At 43.0% G+C, this 13,704-nt stretch overlaps 1 protein-coding gene across 8 annotated transcripts in view; it reads right to left on the reverse strand.

Annotated features, from left to right (window-relative positions):
* mlph (melanophilin) overlaps positions 1 to 13,704 on the reverse strand; it is a 144,860-nt gene that overhangs the window by 10,795 nt on the left and 120,361 nt on the right. For 7 of the 8 annotated variants that reach the window (XM_033023625.1, XM_033023624.1, XM_033023622.1 and 4 more), the window contains one exon: positions 4,757 to 4,984. The exons of the other annotated variant lie outside the window; for it this stretch is intronic. In XM_033023625.1, the coding sequence (XP_032879516.1) occupies positions 4,757 to 4,984 (228 nt within the window). The remainder of the gene's footprint in view (positions 1 to 4,756; positions 4,985 to 13,704) is intronic. 8 annotated transcript variants of the gene reach the window in all.

Raw genomic sequence — 13,704 nt, forward strand, 5'->3', positions numbered from 1 at the left:
AGTGTATACAAGCCGCGTCGCTCCATTATATCAACATAAGACAGTCCCGCCATCCCGGGAATTAACCTCTTTATAATATCTGAATCTTACTTTATATGTTCTAGTTTTTCAATAGTTTTCTACAACTGAATGACTTGCTAGACTATTTCAAAGGACAAGTAAAAGTCAACCACATCACCTTAAGTGTGGAGTCACACATGCACTGACTAGAAGGATAAGGACAACAGTTTTCTCCTTGAAGGGCGAGGTTGGCTTTTACTACCATTCGGCAGCTTCACAGTCACCATCGTTGATGATAAAAACTTATTACAGATTTTTGAAAACCTGAGTTATCGAATTTAATACCTGAACAGAATTGGAACCCGGTATTGATTGTAAACTCGTGCTTCTAGATAGTTTTTTAAGCCCGTAAACAAATTATTATATTATCATATCTCCCGACACATACTACAGACCACTTTTCTAACTATGGTGACTCATGCAAGGGCATAGATGCCGCTCACTGTACAGTCATGCACCTAAACCTCATCTTCCATTTGTTATGTTGGAGTTAATGGTGGTGATGAAATCTCCAAAGGATGATATTTCATGCTTTGTTTCATAGCCAGGATTTTGAATGATGACTGCAATGCTCTTTCTATTGTGCCAGCTACGATCTGTATTCCTTCTGGTTTTGATGCTTCACATGATGCAGTATCATTAGGATTCTATAGTGCTTCTTTCCGCTTGTGATTCTCTGGACTGTTAACCTCCAACATCCTCAGCCCACTTTGTGCTTACTTCTGATGAATGGGCATTACTTCTCCCTCATGTTCAAAAACGACTCGGCTGTCCATTGAACAGAAATACAGGACAGGAAAGGTTGATATTTCAAAATATCTTATTCATTTTCGATCCTGTTAATAGCTTATATTCCCTGATGCTGAAATAGATCAAAAGGACATGCTTGTATGTCTTAATATCCTGGTTGTGCACTTTGATTCATGTCAAAACAAGCAAGGAAGAACATGCCGACATAATACAATACATTTAGCTGTTCAGATACATGCTATGCTGCTTATACTCGAAAGGAAACTGAGACAAAAGAACCATTAAGAAACCAAAATAAGCAGAGTTGCTCTTCTAGTTAATGGATTGCAGGGTTAACATCTTCTCACTTTTTACAGATAAGCTAATGGAACACTAAAAGTACTTATTTTCAGCTGCTGCGTACATTAGATCAGAGCACAATTACCCGACCATTTTACATCAATAATGTGCCATTCCACTTGAAAATGCTCTTATGGTTAAATCAGTTCTAAAAAACACAAATATTTCTGAATTATCTTATGTAGGACTAACCTGCAAAACATAAACAAAAGCGGCCTTGTTAATGATGGCCAGCCCAAGGGAGAACGGCACTCCCGTCAGAGTGGCCCAGCCCGAGGGAGAACGGCACTCCCGTTGGAGTGGCCCAGCCCGAGGGAGAACGGCACTCCCGTCGGAGTGGCCCAGCCCGAGGGAGAACGGCACTCCCGTCGGAGTGGCCCAGCCCGAGGGAGAACGGCACTCCCGTCGGAGTGGCCCAGCCCAAGGGAGAACGGTACTCACGTGAGGGCGATCCGGCTCGGGGCTGGAACGGTGCTCCGGTGGCTGGGACGGCGTTCTGGCGGCGGTGACCTGAGTCCGGGGTTCAGCCGCGGGCCAGCGGCTGCGTGTGCTGGACTGGAGGGCGGCAGCTTCGACCACCCCCGGGCCGCGGTGTTTGAGCCGGCCCGTTTACGGGGTTCGGTGAGCCGCGGGACTGTTGTGCCATCGCCCGGTGGGGAATCGCCTCAGCGCAGAGGGAGAAGAGGAGGGAAGAGACAGTAACCCTAAGATTTTTGCCTCCACCACAGTGAGGAGGTGCTTGGAGGATACACTGTGGTGGATGTTAATTTGTGTTTATTGTTGTTTATTATTGTATGATTGTATGTATGACTGCAGGCATGAAATTTCGTTCAGTCCATAAGGTCTGAATGACAATAAAGGTATTCAATTCAATTCAATTCAACAATTTGGCCATAACTTTATTATGGCCAAATAGAACACAAAATTAATGAAAAGTAAAGCCAGAGAACAAACATGTGGTTGTTGTGTTGGTCTTTCTCGTGAATGACCAAGCTAACTCTCCCATTCTTTGCCACAATGGTGTGAACATCAAATTAAAACAGAACATAGAACAGCACAGCATAGGTACAGGCCCTTCGGTCCACAATGTCTGTGCCAAACACAATGCCAAGTTAAACTAATTCCTCTGCCAACATGTTGAATACTGATATAAAAATACAGGAGCTATATAATTTGGCAAAGAATGTCACCAGCTATCAGTAACTATGTTTAGTTTAGTTTAGAGATACAGTGCGGAAACAGGCCCTTCGGCCCACCGGGTCCGGACTGACCAGCGATCCCTGCACATTAGCACTGTCCGACACACACCAGGGACAGTTTGTACATTTACCAAGCCAATTAACCTATAAACCTGTATGTCTTTGGAGTGTAGGAGGTAACCAAAGATCTTGGTGAAACCACATGCAGGTCAAAGAGAGAATGTACAAACTTGGTGCAGACAGCACCCTAAGTCGGGATCGAACCCGGATCTCCGGCGCTGCAAGCGCTGTAAGGCAGCAACTCTACCGATGCGTCGCTGTGCCGCCTATGATTGTCAACTCTTTTTGCACTCCTCGGAATTTCCAGGAATTGAAGATTCCCAAAGATAGTACTTACGATAACCTTGGAGCGAAAACAAGGGGTGTTAAAACGTACAGCTTCATTTTTGTTTATTGGTTGCAATCTATCGGAGAAGGTTTTTAAAAAGTACTGAACATAGACACAAAATGCTGGAGTAACTCAGCGGGACAGGCAGCATCTCTGGAGAGAAGGAAGTGGGGTGACGTTTCGGGTTGAGTCCGAAGTAGGTCTCGACCCAAAACATCACCCATTCCTTCTATCTAGAGATGCTGCCTGTCCTGCTGAGTTACTCCAGCATTTTGTGTCTATCTTTGGTGTATACCAGCATCCGCATTTCTTTAAAAAAAGTGCTGTTTAACGTGTGACAAATCCTTGAGGTAAACATCAACACAGAACAGCTGACCTTGTCAGAGTTACAGGACCTGACAGTGAAACTCTGGAAATTCTTAAGTGATTCCATCATATTTCATTTCCCCTCCCCCACACAACTTAACTCTGCATTTTAATCTGTCATGGCATGGACTTTCACCAACATCAAGTAACAGCAATTAGACGGACAAATGCAAATGATTTTGAAACTTTAAGCCTCAGTTATTTAGAAAGCAAACCTATTTTCTGCAAACTTCAGTGCTCGTTCAAAATCCACTATGCTCAAAATCAGAGATAGACACAAAAAGCTAGAGTAACTCAGCGGGACTGGCAACATCACTGGAGAGAAGGAATGGGTAACATTTTGGGTCGAGACCCTTCTTCAGACTCTGATGTTTCGGGTCGAGACCCTTCTTCAGGCTGCTCAAAATCAGGCCTGCCCAAAAAACCCAGTGGACCTCAGCTTGAATTGAATTGTCACTTCAATAAGCTTAGGGAGTTTTCACTGATTTGGATCCTTTGCAGAAACTCTTAAAACTAAACACTTTGTTTAAGTGCATGGATGATCTTAAAAACAATTATCATGTTGATAAAAAAACTGACCTGTGAGCGTCATTGAAACAAGTAAATGATTATAATTTTTAAAGGCATTTTCTGCAAATAAATATGTTATTCAGGTATTGGACTGTAGATATTAAAAAAGATTAATTGTATTTATGTTCAATTTTCATGTGCCTTTCAAGTCACTGAGCATTCGGTGGTTGGGAAGCATCTTAACTGAGTCCCAATGCATTACATTTTAATATCAATATAAATGTTTTGTGGCCGCAGCCATGGCCATTAAATTACAATCAAGAACAGTTGATTTCCTTCCCTCTCACTCTCTCACTGAGATACTGACGTCAATTGTGATGTCAAACTGGCTAATATCAGATCAGTATAATATAGATAAATGTGAGGTTATCTACTTGGGCAGCAAAAACAAGGGGACAGATTATTATCTCAATGGGGTTAGGTTAGGTAAGGGGGATGAATTTAAGAGAGAGTTAGATAGAGCTCCAGGGGCTAGTGGAGCTAAGGGATATGGGGAGAAGGCAGGTACGGGCTATTGATTGGGGACGATCAGCCATGATCACAATGAATGGTGGTGCTGGCTCGAAGGGCCGAATGGCCTCCTCCTATGTAAATCCATGATAGATGTGCCATCTTTTGTACATTTAAGGGTGGCCGACAGGAGTTAACGTTTATAACCATGCCCCTAAAAAGTTGATGAACTGCCTCATTATTAAAAGAAGATAGACACAAAAAGCTGGAGTAACTCAGCGGGACAGGCAGCATCTCTGGAGAGAAGGAATAGGTGACGTTTCGGGTCGAGACCCTTCTTCAGGTCTCTTCCCGAAACGCACCCATTCCTTCTCTCCAGAGATGCTGCCTGTCCTGCTGAGTTACTCCAGCTTTTTGTGTCTATCTTCAGTTTAAACCATCTTCTGCAGTTCCTTCCTACATGTGGCTCATTATGAAGTCAGCTTTCAGTGAGAAACATGAACGGTTCATCAAATCACTGCACAGAAACACTACTGTCATCAGTTCACAACTCTACTTATCAGGTGAACTGAATCTGAAAGATTCAAGTACCTCAGAGCATCCTTCTGGCCTTAAATGAAAGTTCAGACCATACCTTTGCAGTGTCAATGTGGAGGTCTTCATTGGATGAGCTAATTATTCGCGGACTTCTCTTTCTCAGCTCGTCGTCAGATGAAGGCCCCCTGTCACTTATGTTGCTGGCCAACTCGTCCAATTTCTTTTTCAGCTTTTCCTCTTCCAAATCTGCATCAGTCAAATCAAGTCCAGAGGCCTCAGACCTGGCTGGGGATGACATTTGTTGCCTGCCTTTGTGGTCTTGTGACTAAAAAAATCAATGAGAATTAAACAAAAATCAAGCCACAGTAGCAGGCATTTTATCCCAACCAACATTTTCATGGAGTGTGTACGAGGGAACTGCAGATGCTGGTTTAAATCAAAGATAGACACAAAATGCTGGAGTAACTAAGCGGGACAGGCAGCATCCCTGGAGAGAAGGAATAGGTGATAGAAACATAGAAAATAGGTGCAGAAGTAGGACATTCGGCCCTTCGAGCCTGCACCGCCATTCAATATGATCATGGCTGATCATCCAACTCAGTATCCCGTACCTGCCTTTTCTCCATACCCCCTTTAGCCACAAGGGCCACATCTAACTCCCTCTTAAATACAGCCAATGAACTGGCCTCAACTACCTTCTGTGGCAGAGAATTCCACAGATTCACCACTCTCTGTGTGAAAAATGTTTTTCTCATCTCGGTCCTAAAAGACTTTCCCCTTATCCTTAAACTGTGACCCCTTGTTCTGGACTTCCTCAACGACACTGATGTTTCGGGTTGAGACCTGTCTAGCATTTTCATGGAGTTGTGCAACACTGAACCAGGCTGTTCAAACCAAAGATCATAGTATCTTTGGTTCAAACCAACTTATCAATGCTAACTGTGATGCCCATCAAAGCTAATCTCTTTTTTTCTAGGGTATTGATCCAGTTTTCCTCTGCTTCTTGCGAGTACATGTGCTAATCCATTTTAAACTTTCTTACTGCATCTGCTCTGACATCCAAGCTTTTAAGGCCCTATTTATCTCAGATGGAAACATTGGGAAGGCCACGTATACAAGCTTTGCATCAGCACTCTATTCTGAGCTCTATCAAGGCAAGCTATTATGAGGCAGACAGAGGAAAAGATACAAGGATGTATTCAAACCCTCCCTGAAAAAAATACACCATGCACACCAACTCCTGGATTCTCAGAGCTATACTGCTCAAAGTTTAGCTTAGTTTAGTTTAGTTCTAGGAGCAGAACATCTGGTACAGTAGAACTACTGCCTTACAGAGCCAGGGACCCGGGTTCAATCCTGACTACGGGTGCTGTCTGTACGGAGTTTGTTCGTTCTCCCCGTGACCTACGTGGGTTTTCTCAGAGAACTTTGGTTTCCTCCCACACTCCAAAGCCGTACAGGTCTGCAGGTTAATTCGCTTGGTATAGATGTAAATTGTCCCTGGTGTGTGTAGGATAGTGTTAACGTGTGGGGATCGCTAGTCGGTGCCGACTCGGTGGGCCGAAGGGCCTGTTAAACACCATATCTCTAACCATATCCAACAGAAAGGAGGGACATTTTGCCTACCCTGTAGGTTTGCTTTTTAAAATCACTGTTCAGTCTGTCCCACTTCCCATCTCTAATTCCCTTTCCCCAGACGAGTAAATGCACTAAAGACTCAAACCAAACAAAGGGACATTTTTTGTTGTTGACTCGCATAATGCTTTCCAGCTGAATTAATTCATCATTTTCTTTGAAAAGCATCTTTACTTGTGTCCAAATGAAAGCATACAACATTCTGAGGGTTAAAATGTTACAAAAGAGAATTTTAACCCAGTGCGGAGAGGATAACCTGCAGCAACTACTTCAAACCTTTCTGGACCGGCTATTAGTTTATTTTTAAAGGAAGTTTATTTAAACCACGCAGTTAATTTGCTTGATATGGAAATACACACGGCATCACATTTTTCACAAAACCCATTCAGTAAACAACTTAGTGTTCCCATCAAAACAGCCATGTGTCATTAAGAAGGACTGCAAAACAGATGACACGTAATGATTACCTGGTCCAGGAGGGCATGTTGCTCCGATCAATTTGCCTTTGAGTCATCCTCTTTGTCTTCTGTAACCTTCCTGCTCGATAATGTGATCAACAAAAGGGAAAGCAGCTGGAATCTACTCTCCCGAGAAACCATGGTCGTAGGTTGGTGCCTCAGGAGGTAACTTTGTCTGAGCATTGAGTATTACCCGCACTGTTTAATGAAATTCATCTTCTAAATTTCCAGGACCATTAAAAAAAACTGTAAGACGTTTGGATGTCAAGGCCTCGCAATTTTATATTAATTTTTATTATATCAAGGGATGTTTGAGATGTTTCCTCATTCCTAAAGGGCCTGTCTCACTTGGGCGTCATTTGACAATCCCAAAATCCTGGGGCGCCACACGCTACTGCACGTCACTGCCTACGCCACAGCCTCTCACCACGCGCCATGCGCGCGTAATGCACGCCATGCGCGCGCATCGTGCGTCGTGACACGTAAATGCTGTCGCGAAAATGACGCGCAAACAACACCCAAGTGGGACAGGCCCTTAACTAACCTCCAACTGGAAAGATGATAGACACTCCTCCCATAAATCTAGAAACACAGAAACATGGAAAAATAGGTGAAGGCAATTTAGCCCTTCGAACCAGCACCGCCATTCAATATGATCATGGCTGATCATCTAAAATCAGTACCCCTTTCCTGCTTTTTCCCATATCCCTTGATTCCTTTGGCCCTAAGAGCTACATCTAACTCTCTCTTGAAAACATCCAGTGAATTGGCCTCCACTGCCTTCTGTAGCAGAGAATTCCACAGATTCACAACTCTCTGGGTGAAGAAGTTTTTCCTCATCTCAGTCATAAATGGCCTACCCCTTATTCTTAAACTGTGACCCCTGGTTCTGGTCGCCCCCAACATGGGGAACTTTTTTTCCTGTATCTAGCCTGTCCAATCTTTTAAGAAATCTTATATGTTTCTATAAGATATCCTCTCATCCTTCTAAATTCCAGTGAATACAAGCCCAGTTGACCCATTCTTTCATCCTATGTCAGTCCCGTCATCCCTGGAATTAACCTGATGAACCTTCGCTGCATTCCCTCAGTAGCAAGAATGTCCTTCCTCAAACTAGAAAACCAAAATTGCACACAATGCTCCAGGTGCGATCTCACCAGGGCCCGGTACAACTGCGGTAGGAACAACAACATACGTGGCATTATGAACAACCTTTATGTCAACTGAAATAAACGGATCAGGAAATAACCCAGTGGTATACATCTCCCTGGACTTATGCTTCATCGCTCCCATTGTAGCGGGACATAGGAAGAAGATGAGTGAATTGTCAAGCCACAAATGACCCACATCTGCACCATTCCAATGCACTCTAGTGATTTCATGTCTGTAGCACCATCTGATGGTTCAAGCAGTAAGATCCTTCCAGTCTCAGCTGATTCTTCCACAAGGGTTAAATCTAAATGCTGGAAAGTTATGGACAGTGGCAATCAAAAAATTATTTTGAGGATGTAAATGGAATTTGCTCGTTACTTAGAGCAAATAATACATTTTGAGATACAGCAGAATAGGCAATGCACTTTTCTCTGCATTTTAATTATCCTTGCTGTGGCAGTAGTTACAGGTTGCAATGGATTTTCTATTCCTTTATCGTCAGATGTAACGTACAGAGAGGGTAGTGCTGCAGAATGCTTAGTTTAGTTTTTTTTAGTTTAGAGATACAGCACAGAAACAGGCCCTTCGGCCCGCCGAGACCGTGCCGACCAGCGACCCCCATACACCGCCGCTAACCTATACACTAGGGACATTTTACCATTCATAGAAGCCAATCAACCTACAAATCTGCACGGGTTTGCAATGTGGGAGGAAACCGAAGCAGCTGGAAGAAACCCACGCGGTCACAGGGAGAACGTACAAACTCCATACAGACAGCACCTGTAGTCAGATTCAAACCCGGGTCTCTGGCACTGTGAGGCAGCAACTCTACCGCTGCACCACAGTGCTGCTCCTTGTGGAGCACTGTAATAACTTTGTACATTTTACAACAAAATAAGAAAATAAATAGGGTACTCTGTGCATCTACTCCAATTCCACCACTTAATCTTATACAATTCTATAAGATCACCTTTCACTCCTATACTCCAAGGAATAAAATCCTAGCCTACCTATAGGCCCTCAAAGCCTGACAACGTCCTTGTAAATCGCTGCACTCTTTTCAGCTTAAAAAGCATCTTTCCCATAGCAGGGTAAACAAAACTCAACATAATACTTCAACTGTGGCCTCACCAGCGCCTTGTACAGCTGTAACATAAATCCCAACATCTATATTCAATATACACAAACAATCCTTGAGTATTAGAAAGGCGCTATATAAATCCCATCCATTATTATTATTATTAATCCTTAATGCTGAAGGCCACTATGGTGTCAGGAGAGTTAATCCAAACCCCTTCCTGCTTCCTCAGTCTGATGTAAAAGATTTCATGGCAATATTTGTAAAACAACAAAAGATTTCTCTCGAAGATAGACACAAAAGGCTGGAGTAACTCAGCGGGTCAGATGGCTTCTCTGACTTGGCTTATGTCCTGAACAACTTTTGTCTGTCAATTAAACTTATCAGGATAGTTTATCTGACCATTTATCTAATTAAAATTTCTGGTTTCACGTGGCATACTGTAGCAATTATCCCATTAGTAAGTGGCATAAAATGGGGAATTGAATACTACATATTTAATTTTGTGCAAGTAAAAATGATAAAATGAATGAATGATTGAATACTTTATTGTCACAGTGAAATTCTCTGCTTGCATTCTCAAGGTATGCAAATAGTCACCACATAAAGGATGCTGACAAAGTTACAAAGTATCCCGTGCCAACTCCCTTGTTATGTATGAAAGCTGAAGCCCTTCTCAAGACCTTTAATCCTCGCAACATTTCTCAGTGTGTGACATTGGGAGAAAGGGCAATTGGTGAGGCATTATCTTTGAAGGGAGTTCCCATAATAACATAAATGAGTTATTTAAAATTGGTGCTCCAATAAGTAAGCTATAATTTGTAATGTTGATCCTTCTTTTACTCGTAGTGCAAATACAAGTTATTTTATTCTCCTTCGCTTCAGATATCTCATAAGGAATTTTAATTACAGCGTCCTCTCCAATTACAATTAGTTTGAAGAAGGGTCTCGACCCGAAACATCACCCATTCCTTCTCTCCAGAGATGCTGCCTGTCCCGCTGAGTTACTCCAGCATTTTGTGTCTATCTTCGGTTTAAACCAGCATCTGCAGTTCCTTCCTATACTATAATTTGAGACTCCATAACAAGCAGAAAGCTTTGCTGTAACTTTGTTTGTGAATAAAACATGTTTTTTAATTGATTAGACTGCAACACTGGAGAACCCTTTCTGAGATATTGTGGGTGAAACCAAGCATGCTTGGCTTTACTGTTGAATAATTAATGTGAACTTGCTTAGATCTAGCATTGTACCTGAACTATTGGAGAATAATAATATATTATTATCGCTTTTACAGGTCACGTCCACCTATTAATTATTCTTTTAAGGACGTTTCTTCTTCTCAGTCAATCCCTCTGGGTCGATCCCTCTGGGTCAATTAAGATTTCCTTCCTTTTGACTTCCGAGGGAGTTAAAATGGCTGTTGAGTCAGAGTTAGGATCCAAAATCTGCCAGAGGTGGAGTGGGTAGAGCTCAACAGGGCAGAAGGCTGTGGAAGCCAAGTCAGTGGATATTTTTAAGGCTGAGACAGATCAATTCTTGATTAGTCTGGGTGTCAGGGGTTATAGGGAGAAGGCAGTGAATGGGGTTGACAGGTTTTTGTGTCCATCTTTGATTATGTTACTTACAGCTTTCAGTGTGTTCTTGAAGGGTGTATGAAGGAACTGCAGATGCTGGTTAAAACTGAAGATAGACACAAAAAGCTGGAGAACTTCAGTGGGACAGGCAGCATCTCTGGAGAGAAGGAATGGGTGACTTTTCTTGAAGGGATTACTCTCTGTCCTGTAAGCACTTGCAGTGGTGGAGTTCCGAATGGAGACTGTTTCAATAAACGTACATAAACCATGTGGATGATGCAAACTGCCCTTCAGATCTGGGTGAGAACTATAATGCTGGGGATGGTGGCTTGGGGGAGCAATTGACATTAGTCCTCCTTTACTACTTATGAATTTGGAAGATTTTAAAATCCTGAGAGGAGATTTGATTTACACATAAATGGTAGTAAAGGGTCTTAATAGGGCAGATGTCGAGAAAATGTTTCCTTTGGTGGAAAAATTTGGAACCAGGTCTCACTATTTAAAACTGAGTGATTGGTCATTTAAGACAGGTTAATTTATTTATTTTATTGTCTCCAAGGGTCATCAGTCTTTGGAACTATCTCCATGAAATATCTCCTCATCTTTTTAATGACCTACACTTTCCAAACCCCCACTCACTCATCTTTACTGTGGACCCCCTGGTCCAATCTCTCCCGACCTATGTCCAAGATACCTCACATACCCTTCGTCTCTTTAACGACTTCCGCTTTCCGAGCCCCCACTCCCTCATCTTTACTATGGAGCAACATCCTATCTCCACGACAAGCTGGTGGAAAGCAGTCATCAGTGTTTTGAAGGTCGGGAGGTAGAAGGATTCTTGACAAGTAAGGGGTGAAGAGTTGACTGAAATGGAATGGAATTGAATACTTTATTGTCACATGTGAAATTCTTTGCTTGAGCATAGTTGCCACATAAACAGCGCTGACAAAGTTACAAAGTACCCCGTGCTGGCTCCCCCTTTGTTCTCCCCCCACCCCGGCTCCTCCACTATTCTTCCGCCTCATGGTGCCCCCCCTCCTCCCCCCGCCCTGTGAAGCTGAGACAACAATTAGGTCAGCCATAATCTCATTAAATAACAGAGCAGGGTTGAGAGGCCAAGTGGCCTACTCTTGTTCCTAATTTGCACATTTGTATGATCTTGCAGAAGCATATTTGTGGAACTTCTCCTCTGCGGTGCTTTTTATGATTTCCCCTATCTTCCAACTGCTGCAGAGCTGTGATCATCCCAACATGACAGCATTCTCCACTGCCTTGGCTAATTCATACTCCCTGCCTTTGACCCTATTACAAAGCTCATTATTCTTTGTGTAGGAAGGAACTGCAGATGCTGGTTTACTCCGAAGATAGACACAAAATGCTGGAGTAACTCAGCGGGACAGGCACCATCTCTGGGGAGAAAGAATGGGTGCCATTTCAGGTCGAGACCCTTCTTCAGACTGAGACCCTAAACGTCACCCATTCTTTCTATCCAGAGATGATGCTAGTCTCGCTATTTATTCTTTTCTCCTCCGACTCGATATTTTCCCCTCATTTCCCCGATACCATTTTCATTTAAAACAATCTGACTTTTACAATTCTAATGAAAGGTTAACAAGATGATATGTTGTTAATTCCTCCACAAATGCTACCTGGTGTGTTGAGTATATCTGCCTTTTCCTGCATTGGTTTTAGACCAGCCAACATATTATCAAGCTGATTTCAGGTGGATTGTGTTCAGCTTTTACATTTTTACTCCTGATCCCCCCTAACCCACCTACTAGTGTTAACATTCAAACTTTTCCCATCACACATTGTTAAGGGGCTGTCCCACTAGGGCGACCAAATTGGCGAGTTTAAAGAGTTTAGGAGAGTTTGAAAAAGTATCATGTTGAAGACCTCCTTCGACTATGTAGAAGACCTCCTTCGACCTCCTTCGACTATGTTGAAGACCAGCTTCGACTAGCTACGACTAACTTCGGGAAAGTTGGACACCGAATAGTGGAGAGTGAAGACAACCTCCTTCGATCTCCTTCGACCTCCCTTCGACCTCCCTTCGACTATAATGAAGACTATCTATGACTACCTTCGACTACCTTCGATTACCATCGACTACCCTCGATTACCTATGACTAACATGCCGATCTACTACGACCTATTTCGACTAAACCTACGAGTAAAAAAAGTATCGATTTTTTCCATGGCGACCTTTTTTTCCTCGCGGGCATTTTTCAACATGTTGAAAAATACGCCACGACCTAGCTGAGGCCTCGAGTACACGGGGACTACTCTCGAGCATGAAGGAGAGTTACAAAGACCCCCTAGGACCTCGTGTCGACCATGCTGCGAGTATGAGTCGAGGGCAAACTCGCCAGAACTCGTGGATTAGGTCGCCGCAGTGGGACAGCCCCTTTACTCATTTTCACATTCACCCTTCTCAAAACACAGATGTTAAGGTGACATAAAATACTACTTCTTCATAACTTTGCCACCTTTTACATCTTAATGCTGAGCCCAAGCCATTATTTCTTTGCACAAGGACTTTGGATAAAAGTGAATGTTTCTCTTTCTTGACCAGTACTCAAAAATAAATTAATTGGAAAGAGATATTAAGAAATAGAGCAACAATGCAGAATTGGACAGTTTATTTTGGATACAGCATGGAAATAGGCTCTTTGTCCCATCGCACCTGTATCAACCAGCGATCCCTATACACACTAACAATGTCCTACACACGAGCAACAATTTACAATTTTTACTGAAGCCAAATTACCTACAAACCTATACGTCTTTGGAGTGTGGGAGGAAACCGGAGCACCCGGGGAAATCCCACGCGGTCACGGGGAGAATGTACAAGTTCCGTACAGGATCGAACCCAGCTCCCAGGAGCTATGAAGCAGCAGCTCTACCGCTGCGCCGCCTTGCTGCCCTACATGGGGCAGCCGATTTATAGCTAAACATACAGGTGAGTCACAGATTTCACCAGCTTTCTCCTGTAATCCTGGGGTAATTGATTGATTGGCCAGGCAAGCCATTTGTTGCTTGGGATGGGTTCATGAAACTCAAAGTTATCAGATGCACTTTCTGGATCAAACTCCACCAACCATGCAAAATATATTCATCTATTTACTGATGATAACACTTGCCCTG

Source organism: Amblyraja radiata, chromosome 7 (assembly GCF_010909765.2).
Source record: "Amblyraja radiata isolate CabotCenter1 chromosome 7, sAmbRad1.1.pri, whole genome shotgun sequence".
NCBI lineage: Eukaryota > Metazoa > Chordata > Chondrichthyes > Rajiformes > Rajidae > Amblyraja > Amblyraja radiata.